Here is a 25,619-nt window from a genome sequence, read left to right on the forward strand (position 1 = left end):
TTATAACGCCTGAAGTAAATAAAACACTAATACCCATTTTAACTGTCTTTATTTAAGGTAAAACACGTTGCTTTTTGATTAACATTTTACCATTATTATTTAAAACATATGCTAAAATGCATAGTAAAATTTTAATATATGAATTGATTAATTTACAAAAGGCGCGTACGTAGTTGATGCCCCGACACAGGCAGTTTACTTGGTAATATATTTAAATATTACTTTTGCGATTTCTGTACTGCACTCTTTGTGACCTTTCAATTTTGTTAGTTATTTATTTTTTTAAGTAAAACGGGAATTATAATATATGAGTATTTTGAGAGGTAAGGCTTTATGTTAACAGACAATTCAATTCAGATTATTCTTATATACTGGAGTTGTACAAGTTCTAATTTTGCTTGTTGGTTGGTTGTATACAAGTTACGTGATCGTTCTTTTATCTGCCTACTGTTGTTCTGCTTCCCTAGATATTAACTAGAAAGTATACTATATACTACTAGAAAGTAGAATAATTATTCTAAATTACGTTTAGAATAAATAGCTTGTTAGAGAAGTAGCTGTGTCACATTATAGAAAAAATGCCATAAAATGCATATATTGCATATGGTATTACCACTGTACCACAGATTTACGTAAAACTGTATTACGTTGTATTAATTTTAAGTGGCTTTAATTTTAAGGTTTAGTACCTAGATTTATTCCAAATTTAGTAGGTCTGTAATCTATAGGTATATAATTGTGACGTGTTTAATTCCGTATATAATAGGCTTAGCATCGTGAAAATGGTGCAATGGAAAGAGATAATCGAACAGAATTCAATGGAAGTGAAACCACAACTCGCAGTCTGGCACATGGTAAGATGTTTTACATTTTTCATACGTCTCTTCTTGGGTATCATACAGTTATTAATAAAATGACGTTTTTCGATCATTTCAAGTCTAAAATACAATATCATTTGAATTTGCTGTCAATATCTTAGTAAGATGTCTGTTTTTGATATGATGATGAGCTAAAGCTTAACCTTAGATGATTTTTGGACGCAGTAGCCATTGCAGATATGGTTAAGGTACTCAGCTAAATTGGTAAGCTCCTAGGCTGATGAATGAACAACATTCAGCCATTTCAGGTGTTATGGGTAATACTGTCAAGCGGGTAAATAATGTGTAAATATTGTATGTATCTTTCAGTTCGTCCTATGGACCCCTGGCACAGCACCCCAATAAAAAAGGTAAGGTTCTCATTTTGCTCAGATTTTTATTTTATTTTATTTTATTGTTTTAAAATGCTTTTATCCTTTTTCCTGCTTTAAGTGAATCTTTATCATATGGTTTAAAATAAGTTGATTGCAGAATATGTTTGTGAAATTTGCCTAAAACCAGGTGACTCCGCAAGCCAATGACAGTGTCTCCACACCAGCTCTGCTCGCTGAAGTGAGACAGCCACAGAGGCAAACGGCGAGCCCTGACAGCTCGCTGGCATCTGGGCTCAGCAGACAACGTGGCCAGGTAAGAGGAAACTGATTCAGAACCACTGCCATCCACCCAGCCTCAGTAAATGATTATCCAGTCAGAGTTGCCAGAACAGCATGCCAGTCCGTCACAGAACTGTCCAATCCACATATTCGCTCACTAAGGACATCTCCTCACCTGAAGATACGCACTAACAGTACTGTTTCACTGTGAGGAGGACCGCACACACGCCACCTATAAAAACATATCTTCATCCATCCATACATCCAGCATGTGGCTCAGTGGGCTAGGCCTGTGTGCCTGTAATCACAAAGTCGCCGGTTTAAACCCAGCCTTAGCACGTCTGCGGCTCCTTGAGCAAGGCCCTTAACCCCCAACTCCCTTGGTGCTTCCACAGGTGGCTGCCCTTCGTGGACAGCTTGCTTACAAATAGCAAGTTGAGAGAGGTATAAAGACAATTTCCCCATGGGGATTAATGAAGTGATGATTATTATTATGATTATTAGAGATGCACTGACTGCAACTTTCTCAGTTGATTCCAGTTTCCAGTGTGACCGACCGATGCCGATTCTGATTTTCTTTCTAAGAACAATAATTGACAGCATATACGGACAAGAATAAGCTTTTCTTCAATGCAAAATTTTATTTTCATAATATAAGAAATTCTTAAAGTTTACAATTTCCCCCAAACTACATTAAGTTACAAGATCTTCTCTCACTCAATTCTAAAAATATGGTCCTCTGTGACTGGAAAGAGGTACAGATAACAATTAACTGAAAATGAGTTGCTGTACACCCAACTTTAACTGACATATTTTACTTTACCAAGCAAGAGCAGGTGTAACAGATTTAAATAGCAAAACAAATCTCAGTTGATTATATAATTTTCCAGTATGGTTAAATTCACCAAATAACGTGACATTGGCCTTTTTCTCTTTTTTTACTTGTCTTAAAATAAAAAAATCCATAGGTTACAAACCTCCAAATAAACCTTAAGTGCACTATACTCTTCCAAATAATAATAGGTGCAGGGTAATATTATTAATACCAACATTGCTTGTTATGCACATACAATTCTTACATCGCTTATACAGCTACATTAAGATCATCCTCTTTCATACCTTCATACTGTACGGAAATTATAATGCAGGTTAAAGTTGAGCTAAAATGTTTTTACTCTTTCATAGGAAAATAAAACCTTAGCTATCTTTTGTTTTGTAATCATATGTTTATGATTATTCCTTTTCAAGATTATCTATTATCTAGTGTGATAATCAGTTAAAAGTTTACATCCGATGTTTCACCACATTTTCGTGGTGGTTCCCCCACAGTTTACTTTGGTTTTTAGATGTATTACAAATTGCAAGCTTTGCATCATCTTCACTCAGTGAAGAACTTCCAGTCTAATGAGCGTACACGCAGCTGTGAGGCTAATGTTTGCACCGCTCTGCGTTGACGTGTGGTGCATGCGTAAAACTGGCTGGTTCGGTATCAGAAATACATGAGACTGATCCATCAGTCTACATTGGCTGATTCTAGTCTCTGAGCAATCTATCGGTGTACCCATCCATCCATCCATCCATCCCTCAATTTTCCATAACCATTTGTCTTGTATAGTGTGGTGAGCCCTGGATGGCCATTCCATCACAAGGCATACACACCACAAACACACAATCGCAAACCTAAATAATGTGCCAAGAGCCACACCTCTCATCAAAGTCAAAATAGGAGCCCCCAGATAATCACTCATTTGAGCCTTAATGCTTGCTGATTCAATTTTTAAAATATGCATTAGAAAAAATTAAAAAATATAAAAGCAAAAAAGTAGTTGGAACAGAGTCCTGGTCAGAAAAGAAATGGTAATTCCCATCGAAACAGTTGTGTATTAAAAAAAAGTCCTGGTAAAATTTGTATTACAATTTATTTAAATTAATAGCATGTTTACAATGTTATATTATTGTTAAAAGAAAAAAATTAAAACAATCCATAATATACCGTAAACCAAAATATTTTAAACACTGATATTATTGTGTAACGGATAAAAATGGGTCTAAATCTTTATATCACCAACTGGCAGACTCCACGATTGAACCTGGACACATTGAAACACTGGTTTCAAGATTTAAGGGGGAAACAGACTGGTTCAGTTGCAGTCCAGCCAGATTAGTATTGCAGTAAAAAAATCATTTCATTGTTTTCATTGTTTCACTTTGAATCTGCTGGAGTTTTACAGACTGTCCTTGGGTGTATCAATTAGGGATGGCGAAAACTAAAAAATTTCTTGACCGACCACCGAGCCTCAGTAGCCGGTTGAAACCGGTTAACCGATTAGTTTAAAATATGGTACGCTATTTGAAATAACAGCCATTTCGAGCCGCGCCTGCAATTTCGCAACTCTGTCGCATCTCTCTGCCGCTCTGCCTCCCGCACACACACACACACTGCCACTCACGTCACTTTTTTAAAATCTCCTACAGCGCGAAACATGAGTCCCGCAAACGCGGCGCCGAAGAGCTTGTTGTATGTAATCGTAGGACAAATGGCTCCTTAGTTTCAAATGGTTTGGGTACAAGGTGATCGCTTTGAAAATAAAGGCGTTTGTCTAGGTTAGAAGCTCATTTGAAACATTGCCACGGCTCATTTAAGAAAATGACAGCTCCGAAGAGACGCCGCTTTAGTTGAGGTAGTGCTAACCATAATAAAGAAAGATGATGATCATCATCACCTTATCGGTTACCACTGAAATGTAGATGTAATGTATTTCCAAATCTAAGCCCATCTTATGCGGAATGTTGCCTAATAGACTGCAACATGATAAAACCAATGGATAAAACAGGCACCTTCAGAATGCGTAAAAGACGCACTGGCCAAGGCAGGTCTAACTCACTGTGTGCCTTCTAATAACGGACAGGACAACTCTGTTGTATAATTAATATTATTTTTTTATTTTTCAAAAAGACAAGTGTCAACTTCTGTTAAGGGCAACATCTCCTAAACCATAACAGACAAAAACCTACAGCTATTCTTAAGAATAACATTAAATAAACGAAAAATTATTAGAATCTATGAATGAGAATACTGTAGCCAACAAACAGCTCACAGACAGGTGTTAAGGGTGCTAATTATTAAAACATAACACAACGGTTTGGCCATTAGTCATTCTTGGAAAATAAATTAACGAAAAACAAGTTAAAGTTAAATTTCGCAAACCTTGTGAGCGCGCGAACCCAAACGCTGTGACCTCGCGCCAAATGTTTTTATTGGTTTATTAAGTACAAACAGGCGAGTTATGAAAAATTGAGTGTGAGGGATAATTTGTTCACTTAACACAAAAAGATGAGGAATGAGATGGCTAACTGTAGTAGCGTATAGTCCACTGTCTATAATAGCCTAATTTAGATATCACTTTTTTTTTAACCGACTACCGACAACTTTGACCGGTTAACGTTGATACGGTCAACCACCGGTCAAACGGTCATCGGTTAACATCCCTAGTATCAATTAGGAAATTCAAACACCTTTATATTACTACAAATCAGGTGCATACAAAAAAATAAATAAATAAAATAAAATGGATAGAGAAAAGAAAGAAAAGAAAAAAGGAGAATACCTCCATACAGGGGGGCTAGAATTTCTCTTGCAAAACATATTCTATAATAATTGAAAACAAATTTACAGCATTTTTACCTTTCATCACCTTTAGGGCTTTTGTATATAGAATAAACTCATTATGAAATGCACAAAATGATGGTTTTACTTTCAAGTACTTAGACTTATGTATATAAAATTTACCCAACATAAGGACGTTATTTACCAAAAGATCATCTTTACTGTTACTCATTACAAGTCCAAAGCTAATGTCCTTTAAGGTGAAGTTATCAAGGTTCCGTACCTTTGAATAAAGCCAGTCATGGATGTCCAACCATAATGCCTCTACATACATACAATGAAAAAACAAATGATCTGTAGTTTCAATATCATCACAAAATATACATTTGTTAGTATCAAATCCAAATCTAAGTCTTAAGCACTCATTGGATGGATATATTCCATTTAAAATTTTAAAATGAATTTCTTTAATTTTGGGAGATAAGGGAAATTTTAAATATTTAGTTCTAAGACTATGAATGGTATCCTTTTGGAAATAATAAATTGAATTTCTATAAACTAAGCTAGGATAGGAGATATCGTTAAATATATTCCTAATATTTTTGTTTGATAATTTACCTTCTCTGAATTTACAGCCTTCAATTACCAGTGAAGGTAAACTTAAGGTCATGGAATTATAATAAAGGAGAGTCTCTTTAATCAGATTTATAATGGAATTAGGGATAGCTTTAACAATTGATCCAAATTTAGCCCGATTACAATTAAAATATTTAATACAGAAACTCTCATATGATATAACACCACTCTTGTCCATTAAATGGAACACTGACCAAATGCCTTTCTCCATCCATTCCTTATCATACAATGATTTGTTTTTAAATGTAATGTATCTATTATTCCATAGTGGTGTATTGTGTGGTGTGAAATTATGGTTGTATAAAATTTTCCAATATAACAAGACTTGCTGGTGAAACTGAGATAATTTAATTGGGAGACGTTGGACATTAAAATCACATCTTAATAGAAACTCTATTCCTCCTATTTTTTTAAATAACTCTCTAGGGATATGAAACCAAAAACTGTTTTGATTTAAAAGGGATTTCAGATAATTAATTTTAAGGGTCCCATTTATTGAATCAAAATCAATAGCTTGTAAACCTCCATCTTTATATTGTTTTATCATATGTACTTTTTTCATATAATGGGTCTTCTTTCTCCAGATATAACCAAAGTTCATCTGATTAATTTTTTTGATGGCTCTATTTGAAATGGCAATTGATAAATTGAAATGGCAGGATAAATTAGTCTTGAAATCAATTAGGAAATGAAGCAGCAGAAACACATGGCTATTTATTCCCTGTTAAATTATTCACCCTGCAATGGACTGGCATCCCATTAGATGTCTTGCAGTATATAACTGCACATTTATTCAGCCTGCTGCTCTATTGTTGTAATGTAGCTTAAGAGGGAGCTTTCTGGGAAATTCATCCAACACGTAACACCAGTCACACACCCTTTCCATTCTGTTTTTATAGTGCTTAGTAAATATGAGTAGCTTTAGGAAATTCTTTTGAGAGCAGTGGTGACTGGGATGGTATGCAGTTTGTTTATACACTAGAAACACTTCCAGTATTAGACATTGCAGAACTTTATTTAACTGTTGCTCCAGTTGCTTATTTAATCATCCAATGTATGATTTTTGTAATATTCTTTGATTATAAACAATACCGCCAATATTTGTGTAGTAATTTTTAAAGCGCAATCGCAATAACAAAAATGCTAGGTGTTTCTACAATTTTGGCCAGTAGTATGCAGTATATAACAAAAATCAATATGTATTTAATGTTGTCACTTGTGATGCTTTGAAACAGTTTTGCTGGTGGCTGATGTGTTTGCGTGTTTGTCTGCATGCGGCTGGGCCCCTGTTTCCTAGCAGGTGGTGGACAGCCTGGTCCAGAAGCAGCGGCGTGAGCTGCAGCTGCTCGTCGCCGAACTGAAGGACCGCGACCGCGAGCTGAACGACATGGTTTCGGCCCACCAGAAGCAGCTGCAGGCCTGGGAGGTAGATCGGCAGAGGGTGCTGACCCTCGAGCTGAAGTGCTCCAGCCTGGAAGGTGAGGGGCTGCCATTGTGTGGGTTCTAGTCCCCGTGTTTATGCTGTGGTTTCACTAGTGTCAGTTTGTAGTCCCTCTAGTAATCAGTGGCTTCAGCAGAAAATTGAGGTGGGCATCAGGAGCCAGCTATGTTTTTGGTGGTGCTCGCACCGCACCGTGTCTGTTCTGTGGTTCTACTTAGAAAAAAAGAATAATGCATATTTTGTTTTTATTATTTTGATGTGGGGTGCAACAGGGGTAGCCATGTATTAACTTTGGGGGGCATGGTTATCCCTTAGATCCTCCCCTGTTAGTAATAATGAGCTTACTAAAAATTCAGAGAGCTCAGTTATATGCTCAGTATAAATGTTGTTATAGTAAAATAATAGGTGGCTCAGTGGTTAGCACTGCAGCCTCACATCTCTGTAGTGTGTTATTTTTATCTGGATGTGCCCTGTGATGGACTGGCATCTGGGGTGTCCTCTGCCTTGTGCCCTGTGATGGACTGACGTCCGGAGTGTCCTCTGCCCTGTGCCCTGTGCTTCCTGAGATAACTTCCAGGGGAATTTTGACCCTGTGTGACATGAACAGTTAGTAACAGTATTAGTAACATAAAAAACAAATACTGAAATAATGTGAATTCTATTAAAACTGGTTGTTATTATAGTTAATATTTTCTCTAATTCAGCATTCTCAAAGATGAAGTGTTTGTTCACAGTGAGAGCAGAGTACTTCATGTGTTCGACGTGTTGGTTCATGCTCCATGGCCCAGGCCAGCTGCGGAAATGCAACGTGGTCTTCCAGGCCCTCACCAAGCGGGTGCGCATTGCGGAGGCACGCCAGCAGGATGGCCAACGGGCACTGGAGGGCAGCCGACATGATCTCTGCCAGCTTGGGCAGCAGCAGCAACACTTAGCCAGCCAGTGCGAGGAGCTGCAGGTACGGCGACGTGGCACTTGAAATTGCTTATGTGTACAGTGTAGCGGCGCCTATGCCAGGCTGTCCGGGTAGAGGTAGGGTTAGGGGTGACCCACTGCTCTGTGACTGACAGGAGAAGAACCAGACTCTGAACTCCACAGTGCTCAAGCTCTCCTCCCAAGTGGGTCAGCTTCAGGCTCGAGAAGAGGAGCTGAAGGCCATGCTGAAGCTGAAGGTGAGGCTGGGATACTGTGGACAATAGGTTGCAGTGAACACCTATTTATTGCCATCATTGCTTTTTATGTCCTATGTCATCCTCCTTCTCTGACCTCATTATCTGAAGGCTTCTTCTTACTTTACGTCACTGCAACCCTGTATGAATTTTTATGAAAGATGGATGAAAGCATGCAATTATCTTACGGTCCAATTTATTTTTACAGTTAACTCTTTAAAGGCTCAAATTAGACTTTCGTTTGTGACTGGACCTTTTGTAGTCATATTACCTGTCCTGTAATGTATTCTGCCCTGTTTCTGGGCTGTAATCCCAGCGTTACAGTAGTGCGGGGTGCAAGTCTTCTGCAATGCAATGCTTTACAGCATTCTCCTGTACTTCAACCTATTGGCCACAAGATGTCAGTAATTAGCTCTTTACTACATTAATTTGTCCTGTTGCCCTGGTTTAAGTTTCAATTACTGGAAATTATATAGCACATAAAAGGTTTAGAGTTTGGCAGAATTTAGTCATTTGTTCAGTCTCTTTTGGTAAAAGCTGAATCTGTGTCTTCACTAACAATATACTTACATATGTTATGGTAATTCACAAACACTAGTGTACCTCAGGTTTTTATGTGTGTGTGTGTGTGTGTGTGTGTATATATATGTCATAATTTCACTGTTTAGTTGGACTTGTGACAGTTACTTTCCAGGTATTGCTGTGCCATTGGCAGCCATTAGAAAGGATGTGTCATCGCTGCATGGCTGTTACAGGCTCATCAGTGTCACCTGACCCATGACATCACACACCTGATATATATCTATGGGGCTACCTCATTTCGCCATGATGTTATTTTCATTGGTGTTGTCCATATCACAATTTTCAGTATGGACCTGGACATTGAAAACTGCGTCTTCCCAATGGGAAAGGTGACACTTGGGCTTCAGCCTTGAGGCAGCTTATCTGTTCAAATTGTCAGTATCAGCTTACAGATCAATGAATTATCAATGCATCACCTCAGTCTAGCTTAGTTCTATGATGAGATCTTCTTATTGGTGTCATTTGGCATGAGAATTTCATTTCTTTTAAAATTTTAACTTTTATGCTGTATTTGACTAGGACACAGACATGACCGGGGCGACCAGCCGCATCCTGGAGCTCACAGGCAGCTTCCGCAAGCTGGAGGCCGCTCTGGAGGATTGCCGCTCACGGGAGGCCAAGGCGCTGATGGAGGCAGAGAAACAGAGATGTGGTCACAGGGAGGCCAAAAACGAGTGCCTCCGGCTCCGGGGTAGGCAGAAGCTCTGGCTCCGAGGAGGGAAGTGCCGCGTGGCTGTCACAAGTGAAGGTCCCCCGTATGTCTGCGTTTGCGTGGAAACAGCCACGTCATTCACCAGCCTTCCTCGCAGACTTGACAGGGATGCTAGGAGCAGGGTTTAATTTTTTTATTTTCCCTCTCAGGGCCTGTAATTTTCCCTCCCCCACTGCTTCTGCTCATGCAGATAATTGAAATGCACCCCCCCTCCCCTCCATTTCTGCAAAACAGGTCATGCTTGTGTAACAACCCCGAGAGCTTAAACCCAGAAGCTGGCTGGTGTGCTGACACTTGCACGAGCACAGCAGTCAGTCATTCAGACGTGGAAATTTTAAAAATAAGTCGTTGTCATCCCTGGGGCTGGTAACCTATATACATGGCTTGAATATTTCAAAAAAGATCCACTGCTCTTTATCCCTGTAGGCTGAAAGAGGGTTGAAAATGTGCAATTAGTAACATTAAGAACTTTCTGGCTACGTCTGTGTGAGGCTCTCTGGTGTGCCTGTGAATTTATTTGCCCTTGTACCCAGTGAGTTCCCAGGACTCTGTCATTGTGAAATAAGCACTGACACACGAATGAATGGAACCCACACTCAACCAGAACTTTGTGGTTTGATGCTACTTCTGTGTCAGTTGGGGGCCTGTGTTTACAGAGAACACCTTTTGCTCACGTCGGGTCCCATGTTGCAGAAGAGCTGCGGGAGAAGATCTCAGAGGGAGACACGCAGGGAGAAGAGCTGTCCCATCTCAGACGAGATAGCGAGCTGCTGAGGAGCCAGCTGTGTCTGCTAGGTACGAGACCTGAATACGGAAATGTGGGACTGTCCAAACCTAGTTTATTGGTGGCAGTGGTGGCTTAATGGTTAGGGAAGCACACTTGTAATTGAAAGACCAGCAAGGCACCACTGAGGTACCCTGAATAAGCACTGCTCCCTGGGCGCTGAATTAGCTGCCCCCTGCTATGTCACGGCATCACATATGGGTTAAATGCAGAGGACACATTCTGTTGTTGTGCGCTGTATGCTGTGGTGTGTCAACAATGACCACTAATCATTAAATTCTAAATTAAGCTAATGCTAGTTGCTAAATGTAGACGAGGCCTTGGGGCTGTCTGAACCAAATGGAAGCTAACACTAAACTTACATGTAACTCCGGACTTCCCAAACCCTGTGGTGTGTGGCTCAGTGGGTTAGGACACTGTGCCTGAGATCGAAGATTGTAGGTTCAAATCCTGTGGTCAGCAGACTGATTTTGCTGTTAGGCCCTTGAGTGAGGCTCTTATCCCCTAAATGTTTCAGGGATTGGCTCACTTTTGTTCTAGGTGACTTATATGTCGTTTTGGGGAAAAAGCTTCTAAATAAATAAATAAATAAAATGTAATGCAATGATTCAGGCTAATGCTAGATGCTGACCTTGAGCTGTCCCATGAGTTTCAACTACGAGGAAAGCAAGCTCTCCAAACCAAGCTAATGCTAGTCAGGAAGTGCACTCAGGGCCTGGGGAATGTCCTAATCACACGCAAGCTAAACCTCAGCCTGAATGCAAATGAGAGCCTGAGACTGTCTAACCCAAAGGCAAACTAAAGCTAATGACTGGCTGCACGTAACCGAAACTAGATGCAAGTGATAGCAGGGAGAGGTGGACACTAGAGAAGCCACTGTAGGAGATCAAGTAGTAATGCAGTGTTTGCATTTGTTCACCATATCAAAATAAGAAGAGCAGGTAGAGTAGAGTTAACCTGTAGACATTCTTATATTGGAATGGAAAGTAGCTCTGATCTCGAACCTCATTGAGAGAGCAGAACAATTTGGCCCATATGAGGCACCCAGTAAGATCCAGGACAGTGGCCTGTTGGAAAGATGATCCTTTAGAGTTTGCAAAAGTCATCATTGATGAGATGTGTACTATTTGCCGAAAACTTGTGTACAGTTCAGTCATCCTTCACGTTTGAATTTAGTTGTCATTCAATTTAGCATGCTACAGTTTGGCCAAAAAGCGTCTTGCCTCTAATTTGTTTTTTTTCATCATTTATTTGTTCATTGATGAAATTAAGTGTTTTAATGGATTTCTAAAGTTCTTGCACCATATACAGTTACAGACCTGTTTTTACATCAAGAATGAATTCATTTGTGAGTGATATCACTTACACATAATATGTGTTTGCACACCTCTCGTCCCTGGGGGGTGCACTTAGAAATTGTGTCGCCATTGTTGACAAGGGCGGGTCCGGGACATGGCGGGGGAGGAATGCAAGAGAGCCGGCTCATGCCATGATGGGGGAGACTTCCTCCCCTGGGACCCTATCCTTCTCGGCCCTCCTGCCTCTGCATTCCTCAGTATGGAATGTGGCACCTTCCATGCACACTCACCATATGTGAGAACCCAGTCTCAGCTGCTCTGCTTTATGTACGTGTCTGTCTGCTTTGGCCAGTAGCAGAGCGATTACTTACTCCAGTCAGTAAGGCCTTGTAGCTCCCCATACAGCTCTTATTTATTTCTCCAGCTTTCCTCCTTCGGTTCTCAGGACAGTCTCTATGCCACTTTGGCTGGTTTATGTCAGTTTGCTTGACGTGCTCGTCTTCTGTACTTAGCTTTGTAGCCCAGCACCCTAGACATTCAGAGCCAGCCATGCTCACTGTGCTCAGCTTCCCTCTGCACCCACCCCAACTCTCCCCCCCCCCCCCCATGCAGGGGAAGAGGAGCGTAGAAAGGAAGAGCTTCTGGAGTTAGCAAGGTCCAAGAAGGAGCGTACAGAGTCACAGCTGCGCTGCCTGCGCCAGGTAACCCCACCTCCATCTTTGTCGGTCAATAATGTAAACATCCATCCATCTTCCAATCGCTTATGCAGAATTGGTTCAGGGGTCAAACAAATGAATGAATTTCTTCAAATAAATTAATCAATATTGTTACTTACAACTAGTTTTGACCCAATGGGACTTTTGCTCTATCTACTCCATTAATATACACATTTGTACCCTATTCGATTTGCTTGTTTTACTGAAACCTTCATATTTGATGCTGACTACAGAGTATGAGAACAGACATGGCAGCTGATAGTTTTATAAATATATATATACACACACACACACACACACACAGTGATACCTTGGTTTGCGAGCATAATTTGTTCCGGAAACGTGCTCGTAATCCAAAGCACTAGTATATCAAAGTGAATTTTCCCGTAAGAAATAATGGAAACTCAGATGATTCGTTTCACAACCCAAAAATATTCATATAAAAATGGTTAATACAAAATCTAAAGTAAAAATACATAAAACAAATTAACCTACACTGATACGCCCTTATTCGGGTGGTGCATTTCTACTAAATTTTGACTATACAAGTCAGGCACGCCGACTGAGACCGAGCATGGGAAACAATTGCCCACAATCCCACAGTGAGAGAGAGAGAAGAACCATTGGCTCAGTTGTGACCATGTGACACTAGGCAGACAAAGCGTATACGTAATACTCGTATTGCAAGACCTCGCTCGTTTTTCAAATTTCTTAAAATTTTTGCTCGTCTTGCAAAACACTGTGTGTGTGTGTGTGTGTATACACTCAACTAAAGGATTATTAGGAACACCTGTTCAATTTCTCATTAATGCAATTATCTAATCAACCAATCACATGGCAGTTGCTTCAATGCATTTAGGGGTGTGGTCCTGGTCAAGACAATCTCCTGAACTCCAAACTGAATGTCAGAATGGGAAAGAAAGGTGATTTAAGCAATTTTGAGCGTGGCATGGTTGTTGGTGCCAGATGGGCCGGTCTGAGTATTTCACAATCTGCTCAGTTACTGGGATTTTCACGCACAACCATTTCTAGGGTTTACAAAGAATGGTGTGCAAAGGGAAAAACATCCAGTATGCGGCAGTCCTGTGGGCGAAAATGCCTTGTTGATGCTAGAGGTCAGAGGAGAATGGGCCGACTGATTCAAGCTGATAGAAGAGCAACTTTGACTGAAATAACCACTCGTTACAACTGAGGTATGCAGCAAAGCATTTGTGAAGCCACAACACGCACAACCTTGAGGCGGATGGGCTACAACAGCAGAAGACCCCACCGGGTACCACTCATCTCCACTACAAATAGGAAAAAGAGGCTACAATTTGCACGAGCTCACCAAAATTGGACAGTTGAAGACTGGAAAAATGTTGCCTGGTCTGATGAGTCTCGATTTCTGTTGAGACATTCAAATGGTAGAGTCAGAATTTGGCGTAAACAGAATGAGAACATGGATCCATCATGCCTTGTTACCACTCTGCAGGCTGGTGGTGGTGGTGTAATGGTGTGGGGGATGTTTTCTTGGCACACTTTAGGCCCCTTAGTGCCAATTGGGCATCGTTTAAATGCCACGGCCTACCTGAGCATTGTTTCTGACCATGTCCATCCCTTTATGACCACCATGTACCCATCCTCTGATGGCTACTTCCAGCAGGATAATGCACCATGTCACAAAGCTCGAATCATTTCAAATTCTTGAACATGACAATGAGCTCACTGTACTAAAATGGCTCCCACAGTCACCAGATCTCAACCCAATAGAGCATCTTTGGGATGTGGTGGAACGGGAGCTTCGTGCCCTGGATGTGCATCCCACAAATCTCCATCAACTGCAAGATGCTATCCTATCAATATGGGCCAACATTTCTAAAGAATGCTTTCTGCACCTTGTTGAATCAATGGCACGTAGAATTAAGGCAGTTCTGAAGGCGAAAGGGGGTCAAACACCGTATTAGTATGGTGTTCCTAATAATCCTTTAGGTGAGTATATATTACCAATCAAAAGTCTGGACATGCCAAGCTGCTGCCAACGAGAGTGATAGCATAAGCATAAGGATTTTGACATGGGCCAGATTGTGATGGCTAGACAACTGGTTCAGAGCATCTCCAACATGGCAGGTCTTGTGGGGTGTTCTTGCTATGCCGTGGTCAGTACCTAACAAAAGTGGTCCAAGTAAGGCCAACTAGTGAACTCGTGACAGGGTCATGGAAGCCCAAGTGGGGTGGCAAAGGCGATCAGGTCTGGTCCAGTCCCACAGAAGAGCTACTGTAGCACAGATTGTTGAAAAAGTTAACTCTGGCTATGATAGTAAGGTGTCAGAACATGCAGTGCATCACAACTTGCTGCATATAGGGCTGCATAGCCGCAGACCAGTCGGAGTGCCCTTGCTGACCACTGGCCACTATCAAGGGGCCTACATTGGGCATGTGAGTGTCAGACCTGGACCATGGAGCAATGGAAGAAGGTGGCCAGGTCTGATGAGTCACATTATCTGTTACATCATGTGGACTGGGAGCGTGTGTGTCGTTTACCTGGGGAAGAGATGGCACCAGTATGCACTATGGGAAGAAGGCAAGCTGGCTGAGGCAGTGTGATGCTCTGGGCAATGTTCTGTGGTGAAACCTTGGGTCTTGGCATTTATGTGGATGCTCCTTACACATACCACCTATCTAACCGCTGTTACAGACCAAGTACACCCCTTCATAACAACTGTATTCACTATTGGCAGTGGTCTCTGTACACCCTGCCACACTGCCAAAATTGTTCAGGAATGGTTTGAGGAACATTAAAAAAAGATGTCCTCCAAGTTCCCCAGATCTCAGTCTGATCGAGAATCTGTGGAAACAAGTCAGGTCCATGGAGGCCCCACCTTGTAGCTTACAGGACTTAAAGGATCCTATGGTATCTGGACCTATGGTTCCTCTAGAGGTCTTGTGGAGTCCATGCCTCCACGGGTCAGAGCTGTTTTGGTGGCATGAGGGGGACCTACACCATATTACGCTGCTGGTTTTAATGTCATAGCTGATCGGGTATATACAGGATATCATCTTTTTTTCAGAGCGCTTGTGGCCTCTGCTAAAACACAAAGCTTCTCAGATGTTAAAAAAAAATAATGTCAAATGCATATTGAAAATTATAATTTGGTCCTCATGTTGGGTAAAAATGCATGAAGTTTCAGTATGTAGTACGATAGCAGCACATCTACAAGGTTGAAGGTTTGATTCCTCCTCTCTGTAAGCAGTTTGCATGTTCACCTCATGTTTGAGTTGGGTTTCTAGCTGGGAGCTCCAATTTCCTCACGCAGTGGTGGGGTCACTCTGCCATGCATAAACACGCGGTTAGGTAAACTGGTGCCTCTAAACTCTGTTAATGCGCATTCTCTGATGGTCTACTGTAACCACATACTGGGTAAGTGATTATGAGAATAATAATGATACTGTATGTATTACATGCTTGCTTATTGGATTAGCAATATGGATATGGGGTATATCTGAAAAATAGTGAAATATTAATGAGAAGTAATAACGGAAATGTCCAGATTAAATAAAAAATAAGGTGATACACTTTTCCTCAGTATGTATTATGGTTTAGTCAGTTATAAAGTGTAATAACAGAGTGAAAAGACAATTCATTGAAAGGTGAACTTTGTGTTTTATTTTTTAATCTGCATTTGTAGTAAATTAGATGTTCCAGAATACTGTAGGATGTTCTACACCTAATTTTGATACAAGCTCGGGACAATTTTAGCTCATGAACTCTATACCCCTAAACCAAACCAGACTGCCTCATACCAGATCTGTGTTGTGATCTTCATATGTTTTCATTTTCTCCAATGGTATGCTGCGATTACCTTCAATAGGGCTTTAGGCGGAGCCCATTCCTGTGGGGCAGCAAATCCAGTCTATCAGGATATCTAGGCGCTAGCATATTTTGATGTTTGGCTGCATTCCAATGGACAAATCCAGTCAGGTGATTGCATGCTGACTAAAGGCTTTGCCTTTTGGTTTATGAAGGTAACAGCTAAATTGTTAACGAGGTGACATTCTACTTCTCCTGGCAGCCTATATTTAGGTCAAGACCTGTCTGCTTTTAATGATAGCTTGCATGGAGAAGTCATTATGAGAACAGAATTAAATTATCCTGTGAGTATTTAGCTTAGAGTGGGAACTGCAGATGTAAACATGAGTTTTGGACATTTGGATATTTAGAATGTAAATAACATGTTTATGATGACGTCATAAAAGTCATGTAGCTTGGAGGGAAAATGATGAATATATTGGGTGGAGTGAGACTCAGGGCTGTGGAGTCGGTAGATAAATGCTCCGACTCCGACTCCTCAGTTTCTAAATCTTCCGACTCCGACTCCCCGACTCCGACTCCTCTGTATGTATATACTATGCTAATGTATTTTCTACATCCATTGAAGGAAAGGAAGGCAACGTACATGTCATTTCACCACAGAACTACTGGCTAGGAAGCCAACACTCTACTATAATGCCAGATTAAAGACAAACACAATGAAAACAAGGATTTTGCCACCGACCGATGTGCGTGTACAATCGCGGCAATTGATTGGTGGCCGCGGATTGCGGGTGTCCACATGGACGGGCAGATCCAGCTTGCCGAAAATCTCGACCACCGCCCCCATCCAAAGTAATGTGATGCCTCTGTCTGCTGCAGTGGCTGTCTCCTCTGTCAGCCAGCCGGAAGTTTAGTGCATTGTGTCACTCACCGGCCAGCTGATCAGCAGAACAAGCCTCTGCTGGAGACAGGTAGGGAGATCTGTGTTCTCGGCTCCTTCGGCCCCCTTCACTAGCGCATAGCGAAGGGGAGCCGACGGAGCTGAGAACACACCAGATGATTTTTCAGGCGTTTAACGCGTGATGACTCGTTGAACGGCCGAAAAATCGGCAGTGCATCTGTAAATGTATGGGGGGCTTTAGGCTAGGTTCACAGTTCCCTGTAACAGTGGAACACGACACAATGGAAAGCTGTGCCGCACCTTACCTGTGCATTACATCCCATATAGTGACGCATACAGTCAATGAAAAGCATGCTTCATGGTTACTTGACATGTTCGTTTTGTGGTAACATTATGCACTGCATGCATTGGGCTTTATTCTTACAGCAGAGAAGTAGTTCATTATGACTGTTTGTGAATTGGGACATTTCAACTTACTTTTTTAATTCCCATTTAAATTTAGTAGGAGTCGGAGTCGGTTAACTTTTTGCCGACTCCGACTCCGACTCCAGGTACCCAAAATTGTCTCAGACTCCGACTCCTCGACTCCGACTCCACAGCCCTGGTGAGACTTGACATGCCCATCTGTCTGTGTGCAGATTTGTGAAAATCAACAGAATGACTTACAGCTTCTTCAGCTGAATCTGGACTCCGCTCAGGAGGCTTTGCGACACCAGGAGGATGTGGGCCCGCCGGAGAGGTGATATGCCGCACCCTTGTACTGCTTGAAGAATAATGTCACACCCCAGGTTCCTCATTGAACGGGCCACCATGCCATGTCTCTGCTTTGGGAGGACCCTTCCCGAGGGATTAATAAAGTACTATATCTATCTATCTATATCTATCAATACAAACAGCCCTGTTTTACAGGCCATCCATGGACATCTCTGATGGGAATAGGCATGAGAAATGCTTGACTCCAGGCTTGGCAGTAGCTGACTGCAGTGCAGCAAACATGGAATTGATATGGTGGGCTCAGTAGATCGCATCTTATATTCCCTGGCAGAGCAGCCATAATCCCCCAATCACTTGGGAGATTCAGGGCTTTAAATACAGGAATTAACAGAGCAGGGTGATGAGACATTAGTGTGAGTAGTGTTAACAAGCCGGCCAACTTCATAGTGACCCAAAAGCAAATTTAAATATTAAATATTTCTCGAAGGGTATGTTCTGCCTTCTGACAATGCAGGAATGCTTGTGGTATGAACCAGTGACCTTTAGCATCTGCCCATTCCTATTTTTGATGTAGACACTCTAGTACTGTTGGTATTGTGTATTCTCATTGACTGTGTCACAACTGTCATGCAGAGATAGCTGAGAAATGAAAATGTTTTGTTCTTTAGAAAATTGCCTTATCAAGTAGAGAATTGCGTACATCATATGACACTAAAGCTACAAAATTATCTGTACTGAGACCAGTACAAACCCTTGAAAAACATTCCAAACGTTATGTACATTCTTTCATGGGGGGGGGGGGGGGCTTTTAATGGATGGTTCTGAATTTAACATTTGTCAAAGTATGGCATGCAGAAATCACACTGCTGTAATGGCCATATTTTTGAGAGTTTTTAAGGATGTGAAGGAACTTTTTTTCTGCCACATGGCAAAGATACTAATGTCTCTGCAAAACTTGGAGGGTATAAGAGAGACTCTTTAGAAATTGCTTCCACTCAGACTGATAGTGGCAAGAGACTTGGGAAGGCTGAAGGGCATCTTGTCAGCCGAGGCAGCTTTCCATGTCTCAGCTGTGCCTCTGTTTGGCAAAGAGAGACCCTTCTGCAGAGGCAGGGAAGAATGGGCCACATATAACCTTGCAGAGCACAGACTTTTCTAAACCTGTTTCCTGCCAGGGGTCTGAAAGGTCAGAAGGACGGGCCTTTTCTGCTGGTTATTCGCTCGACGTTGAATGTCCACAGGTGACACCCCCCCAACCCCCCCCAATTTGTGCTGATTAAGAAAGCCTGTAGACCCCCATCTTCCTGAAATGCCGAGGAGAGAAAGGACAGAAAGCCTGACTGTCTGTGCCATGGACAGGAGGGCAGACTCTGGCCACTGAGGCTCTTAGGGAAATCTAAGCTCTGACTTAATGGAGGTGTACAGCAACTATAATACTATTAACTGCCATTTCTTGGGCTTTAAAATGTATGAATAGATATTACAAAATTATATACATGTCTTTAATATAGAATATATAGTATTCTGTTAATTAACTTAAGTTAATTTAATTTACTTAATTTAACTTAAGTTAATTAACTTAAGGTTTTGATTAGCCAAAGTAGGGTAGTGGTCTAGTCAAAAAATACATTGGTGTGTTGTAATGTTGCTGCAAATATTGGACATTAGGAGAGGTATTGAAATGGCTTAGCTAACACACTTTGATGGACATCATAGTTTTACGCCAACTGGAAGATCATTGCTGCCTAAGGCTTTTGCTCAGTACTATATGTAGAAACATTTCCAATGTAGTGTCCCAAAACGGTGAAAGGCATTTGTATCTACATATCCATGTGTATCCATGTGTTTAAACATCATTTTCTTTGACTGCCTAAGGCTTTTGCTCAGTACTATATGTAGAAACATTTCCAATGTAGTGTCCCAAAACGGTGAAAGGCATTTGTATCTAGATATCCATGTGTATACACAAACACTGAAGAGCAACGTCTCAACGAATCACGACAAATAAGCACAGTCACCTGACTCTCCCTCCTGAGACGGCCCAGCGCCCACCAGCCCCCATGCTCCAATACACAGAAGTATTATTTTAATGTGCAAGAGTCATACATCTTCCCTGGATCCTGTTTCCCCATAAGCAGCAGTCTTTCTGCATTCCTATAAAGAATACACTGGTTAAAAAGTGAGTTTTCTCAGAGTGTTTACTTTTCAAAACATTGCTGACTGCATTCCATTAGTGTAGCTCATGCATATCTCACATATTGGCGCCTGGTAATGTTTGCGAATGACCCTGCTGATTGGGTGGTTCTAAATAGTCTGAATGAGGCTGTATTTATGAACCTGCACTCTTTCATACCAGTCAGGCTGACTTAAGCTTTCTGGACCTGAAATGTTTGGACCTGTCCAAGATTGTGCCTCTGAAAACAGAGGAGCAAGGGACCATGGGAAGGCTCTGTCACGTCAATGGCCCCGCCCAACCAGGGAGAGACTCTAGGGCCGACTTTGACACCCACCAAAGAACCAAACCCAGTCCTCCTGATGACGAAAGGAAGCCTTGTCATGTAATTACAATTTCCATTGTCTACAAATGTCTGAAATGCCAAGCGAAAGAATTGTCCAATATCACCTTTAGCATTCAATTAATTAATAGCAACCACATGGTAAACAATGCTTTTTTGAAACTTAGGGTGTGGATTAATTGCATTGTATAAATATATTAGGTAAATATTTGTTATCTGGGTGCTCCAGCTCAGTAGGTACTGAGCTGATTTTGATGATGTGCTCCAGTGCTAATACCTGAAACTGCATTCAGTGTTATCCATTTATGCTGCTTGGTGGAAACGCTTGGTGGGTCAGGAGGCTTTTGAGGTTTCCTGACCTTTGATTTTGTTGGCAGAAAGAGCACAGTTCCCCCACCGGCCGCCTTCAGCAGCTGCTGGCTCAGTCCCAGGAGATGGTGGCCAGTCTGGAACACAAAACGTGGTGCCAGGCTTGCCTGAGTGAAGGCCCTGCATGTGGCCACAGACACAGTCACTGTCAAAGCGGCAGTGGGGTTCCCAGGCAGGTATGTCCCTCTTCCAGCTTAGGCTCAGTCGGGGTCTCCATGCTTTGCTATTAGGCATTACAAGGGATTAACCAGGAGTCCATTAAACACGGACAGAGTCACTGGCCCATTCCGGTCAACTGCACCAAACAGTAAACGCCTGTTTCTCAAGGTCAAGATGTTATATATTGCCTGGTGAATTTCAGTGGTGTTTATGAACGTCTATTCTGGCATCATCACACTGTATGTTTCCAGATGCTTCACATTCATTTTGATATTACATACTTAATATATTTCATTAGAGTTTCTCCCTCTCCATTATACCTGCTTCGTTTTGTATATCTGAGCTGTGCTGTCACACTGAGTATTGTCATGTCAATATCCCCGATCAAACAGGTGTCTTAATCTTTGTAAGCATCTTATTGTGGCTCATCCTTAAAATCCTTACATCAGAGCATTGTCATATCGATTTTCATTTCTCTTAAAGGTATAGATGAGTATTTTGAACGTTATACTTTTTCATGGCAGTCCAAAAATGTCTCACCATATCCAGTACTTAGACTCCATTGTATTTTGATGTTCTAGATCAGAGATCAGAGAACATCATAAAAGCATTTTCTCATACTATAAAGTCTTTGTTTTCATAAGGCATTAACTCAATACCAGTTTTACTTTTGATGTGTTGTTGCTTATCAGCATTTTTAATGTCTGCGGAGATATGAGATGTCAGACCAAAGACTGTGCCTCCTTCAGTTCACAGTGGAGTGACTTAGTGTTATTTGCAGGACAGCGGCCCCCAGGCAAGAAGCAGCCTTCCTGCCCCCCCACATCAGGCAGGTGGCTGTCACCTGGCAGCAGCAAAGGTGCCAGGATTGTGAGGGGTGTGTCCGCACCCCCTCACCTGTGAAGTGTGCAGGCAGTGCTGATTCTGCGGGCAACTGTGAATGAAGACTGGGAGCCACACCACCCCCCAACACAAAGCAGTAATCATCATACCTGCTCACTGGGATAGTAGCAATACAAACACTGAATATAACATGTTTACGCCATATTTAACGCTAATCAGCTACCATTAATATAACAGTATTACATTGAAATAATACCGTGAAGCAGAAGAGACCAGGGTAATGTATTAATTGTACAAATGCCCCGCACCTCGATGACTGTGGAGACAAACCCACCCCAAGCTCTTTGTGGGAGTTTGCTTGTTCACCCCATGTGCAAATGGGTTTTCTCCACATATTCAGTTTCCTCACTCTAGAAATTCTGTGGCTTGCCTCATCCCCTGTGTTTCCTGGGATAAGCTCCAAGCTCACTGCGATCTTGCACTGGATATGCAGTGAATTTTACTGCCCACAAAATGTGTTGTATGGCTGACATGAATAACGCATGATTGTTCAGGACATTTTTAATTCAATAAGTTAAATGAAGTGTATAGAATTTCAGCTGACTTTCCTGCACTGAGCTACACCAGCAGTTCCTTTAGGAAAGGATAGCAGGGCTTTGTTAGGTCTCATTTCAGCTGCACCACAAATCTGCTGGGACACTGACGTGTAAAATTTAAAACGAAATGGATTCTTTTTTTGGGGGGGAGAAGGGTGCTCTTCGTATCTCTATGTAAACCGGATTTTTGAACATATTATATATCAGTTTTTAAATAAATGTGTCACGTTATAATATGACACATTTTTCGCTGTACGTAACCTTTGTGTATAGCCGTTATAATTTTTTTAAATATAATTTTATGGCAACAAAAATGGCATTATTCTATAGTAGCTCCATATGGTAATTGTCTGATTTTATATTATTACCATGCGTGTTTACTGACGAACGCTAATGCCTCTAGATCAGATTCACATAGACATGAGCATTGGAAAAAAATGTTTCTTTATAAGTGTGTTTATATGATGGTTATCGCTACATATATTTGCATTTCAACAAACCCGTACACATTTTTCCAAATAAAATATGTATATGAATTGTTTTCTTGACTTGTCTTTGAGTCCTTTAACAATAACGTGAATTTCAAAGCGTTTGTATGTGCATAACTGGTAATCCATAACCTCTATTGTTTGAAAAAGGCGATGTATAGCTTAATTAAGTCAGAGTTAATGTACATCGAATTGCGGATCCTGGCGTTCACACATGGGACGGTACGATCAGGACTCGGAGCAGCAGCCGAATGAAAACGAGTTTTTTTGTGGGGGGGGAAACAGTCACTTTATTCCTCCCCCACGCTCATCGCTACGTGTATTCAGTCCCCGGAATAGCCCTGACGAAGGAGGAGGCAAAGGCGCTCGCTGTGTTCAGCCGCCTTCCTTCCCCCGTCATGCTGCGTCCACTGCACTCAGTGTAGTTCAGCCAATGCATCGTCTTCGGAGCGGATCCATGTCCTCTGCACGTCGCCGGGAGCCATCCTCGACCGCTTAAGCTCCGCGCACGTCCTATAAGGGGGCACCTAAAGAATTAATAATACATATACACGGTATATTTAAGGCGCGATCGTCGGACGGAACCAGCATTTGGCCAGTTCCCACGCCGGAGGATGAATTCAATACGACAGGTGCCTACCAGGGTGAAAAGCAGGAGGACCGAGACCACCCTGGGGGCGGAGAGGGAGCATTTTGACAAGCAGCAGGTACGCGAATATGTGGCGTATTTTTCAAAAACGCCGATTTTTAAACATTTGTCGAAATTTCGTGCTGTGACCCTGGCCCCGGATCCTTCGCCGGAAAGCAGGTTTATCCGCAGATGAGCGTCTTTTACGGGAGCGGGGTAGCGTGTTAGGGCGCTGCAAACGCCACTTTCATCGCTTTCGGGGGCTATAAAAAAAATCATGTATAATATATTATACCAGATGCACTGGGACGGGGGGTCCAACTACTGGGAAGAAAGTGGGGGACCTTTGTGGTTCACCTTCCCGGCCAATGGCGTCCAAACGCGCTCTATTTTTTTGTTTTAATTAATTAATTATTTGTTTCGCATATAGAGCCGTGTCGCCGGTCGGTGAGAAACTACACCGCGGTAAGTTAGGAAAACGTATTGCATCGTCAGGGTCATCTTCAGGACAAACTGAAGTCCCATGGCCGCACCGATCTGATAAGCCGTTCAGTCTGAATTCGGACTCGTTATTTTATATTCAGAAACGATTACGAAGGAAGAACCTGCATATTTCTTCGTATCGAGATATACCAGCGATCTGTGGTTTGTTTAATGGTTTGGTAGACCTATGTGTGTTGTCGTACTCGTAGTCCCTGATCTTACGTGGATTTAAGTTGGTTATTAAATAAGGTATTATACACCCATGAATCGCTATTTTACAGACACAGCATTTAAAATGGAGATATCTGGGAGAATTATTACAAGATGAGTGTTTTATGCGTACTTAAGAAAGGCATTAATTTCAACTAACATAAAGGTCAGCAGATAATGCCAGGACGGGAGGACAAGAGACAACCGATCAAATGTGTGCAAAAAAGCAAAATAACGTGGTACTTTCTTGTACTGCTGTAAACGGGATCCGGCCAGGCGGAGTGCTGCACCGTGCCGGTCGGGGTTCGCCTGCACCTCCGTCTGCAGGGATTGCGGTGAATCCACCGGCGTGCGGAAGAGCCCCGACTCTTTATCTTAAATTCTGACAGTAAACCATGTGTCAAAGTCCGTGGAGGGAAAACTCAGCAAAGCCATGTAGTTTGGTTAAATGCGGCGCATGGGGAAATGCATTACACTGGCTCCGAGAAGTAACTTTCTGTCAGTGTTTGCGCAAGCAGAACACATGTGCTACCCCACAAGGGTGTTCCCAGAGTACTGCAAGGACAAATCATTACATATTTTATACAAACAGGTTGTAAAATGATTAGAAACACAGGTGTCACATTAAAGCCAAGGGGCAGGGGAACGGTTGCAAATCTGAATAGTGGAGCAATATATGAGTCTTAAGTAAAAAATATTTGGTCTGTGAGCAGGTGGGGAAAGTGTTTCGATCACAACTAAAATCTGAGAATTTCTCACCTGGTGGGTCACATGACTTATACTGTTCGAGAGTATATTGCGACCAATTGCTTTGATTTGAATAACGTTTGGATTTTCTGTGACAGCAGTGATGGGTTTTTGATGTACTTGAATGTGTGTATATGACAAGAACATTAAGCACATATTAATTCTGAATGTAATGCTGATAATTGTATCGAGAAGCAGCACTGGTTCTGTTCAAAAGTTTGTCTGTTTTCTCTTTCTACGGGTTACTAAAATGTGTGTGCATGGGGAATTTTTAACCTGGACTTGAACTGTATTATGAACGCACAATCTGAAGTTTTGAACCGACCAAAGCTGATATCGAATATGCGTTTGAAGGCGTACATACTTGGTCAGCAAATGGAGCCTGTCATTGTAAATTTGCATACTGCAGGGGTGCTTGGCTGTGTGTCTTGCATTGTATGGCATAAATATGGACATGGGTTTGTTTATCCTAAATGGTGGAAATGTGGGGGGGGGATGTTCTGCTAAATTGGACCTCTCCTACTGTCCATCTCTGATCGCTTGCACTCTCTCTGTTCTCTCTGCCTGACGTGTTGGTTCTTACCCTGCTTGAATGCTGCTTTCTAATCCTATTCAGGTGGCATTGTGAAAACCATAAAGATGAACTGAAAGGATACAGAAAATAAAACAGGAAAATCTTGTGGCATGGTGGTTAATGTCACCGTTGTGCAACTGGAAGGCTTTGTCTGTTGACGTCCTTTGGATCCACTGTTGTGTACT

The 25,619-nt window shown here is 41.8% G+C and overlaps 2 protein-coding genes across 9 annotated transcripts in view; both read left to right on the forward strand.

The window, feature by feature from the left end:
* The first annotated feature begins 171 nt into the window (after window positions 1–171).
* ccdc62 (coiled-coil domain containing 62) lies at window positions 172–22,845 on the forward strand. Of its 8 annotated transcripts, none has more exons than XM_072709050.1 (14): window positions 172–202; window positions 767–854; window positions 1,188–1,228; window positions 1,380–1,505; window positions 7,012–7,192; window positions 7,890–8,110; window positions 8,223–8,324; window positions 9,423–9,594; window positions 10,309–10,410; window positions 12,310–12,398; window positions 17,746–17,846; window positions 20,178–20,379; window positions 20,715–20,882; window positions 21,652–22,845. In XM_072709050.1, the coding sequence occupies exons 2-14, from the start codon at window positions 791–793 to the stop codon at window positions 21,766–21,768; spliced, it is 1,686 nt and encodes a 561-aa protein (XP_072565151.1). In that variant the 5' UTR covers window positions 172–202; window positions 767–790; the 3' UTR covers window positions 21,769–22,845. The 8 variants fall into 8 exon arrangements, with proteins under 8 accessions (XP_072565151.1, XP_072565153.1, XP_023699055.2 ...); XM_072709052.1 differs by having other exon boundaries at window positions 194–323; window positions 21,647–22,845; XM_023843287.2 differs by having other exon boundaries at window positions 194–323.
* A 249-nt stretch (window positions 22,846–23,094) lies between these two features.
* LOC111860053 (huntingtin-interacting protein 1-related protein) overlaps window positions 23,095–25,619 on the forward strand; it is a 40,002-nt gene continuing 37,477 nt past the window's right edge. Inside the window, exon 1 of the mRNA XM_072709049.1 lies at window positions 23,095–23,499. Coding sequence (XP_072565150.1) covers window positions 23,407–23,499 — 93 coding nt within the window. The 5' untranslated portion in view covers window positions 23,095–23,406. The remainder of the gene's footprint in view (window positions 23,500–25,619) is intronic.

This window comes from Paramormyrops kingsleyae, chromosome 2 (assembly GCF_048594095.1).
Source record: "Paramormyrops kingsleyae isolate MSU_618 chromosome 2, PKINGS_0.4, whole genome shotgun sequence".
Lineage (NCBI taxonomy): Eukaryota > Metazoa > Chordata > Actinopteri > Osteoglossiformes > Mormyridae > Paramormyrops > Paramormyrops kingsleyae.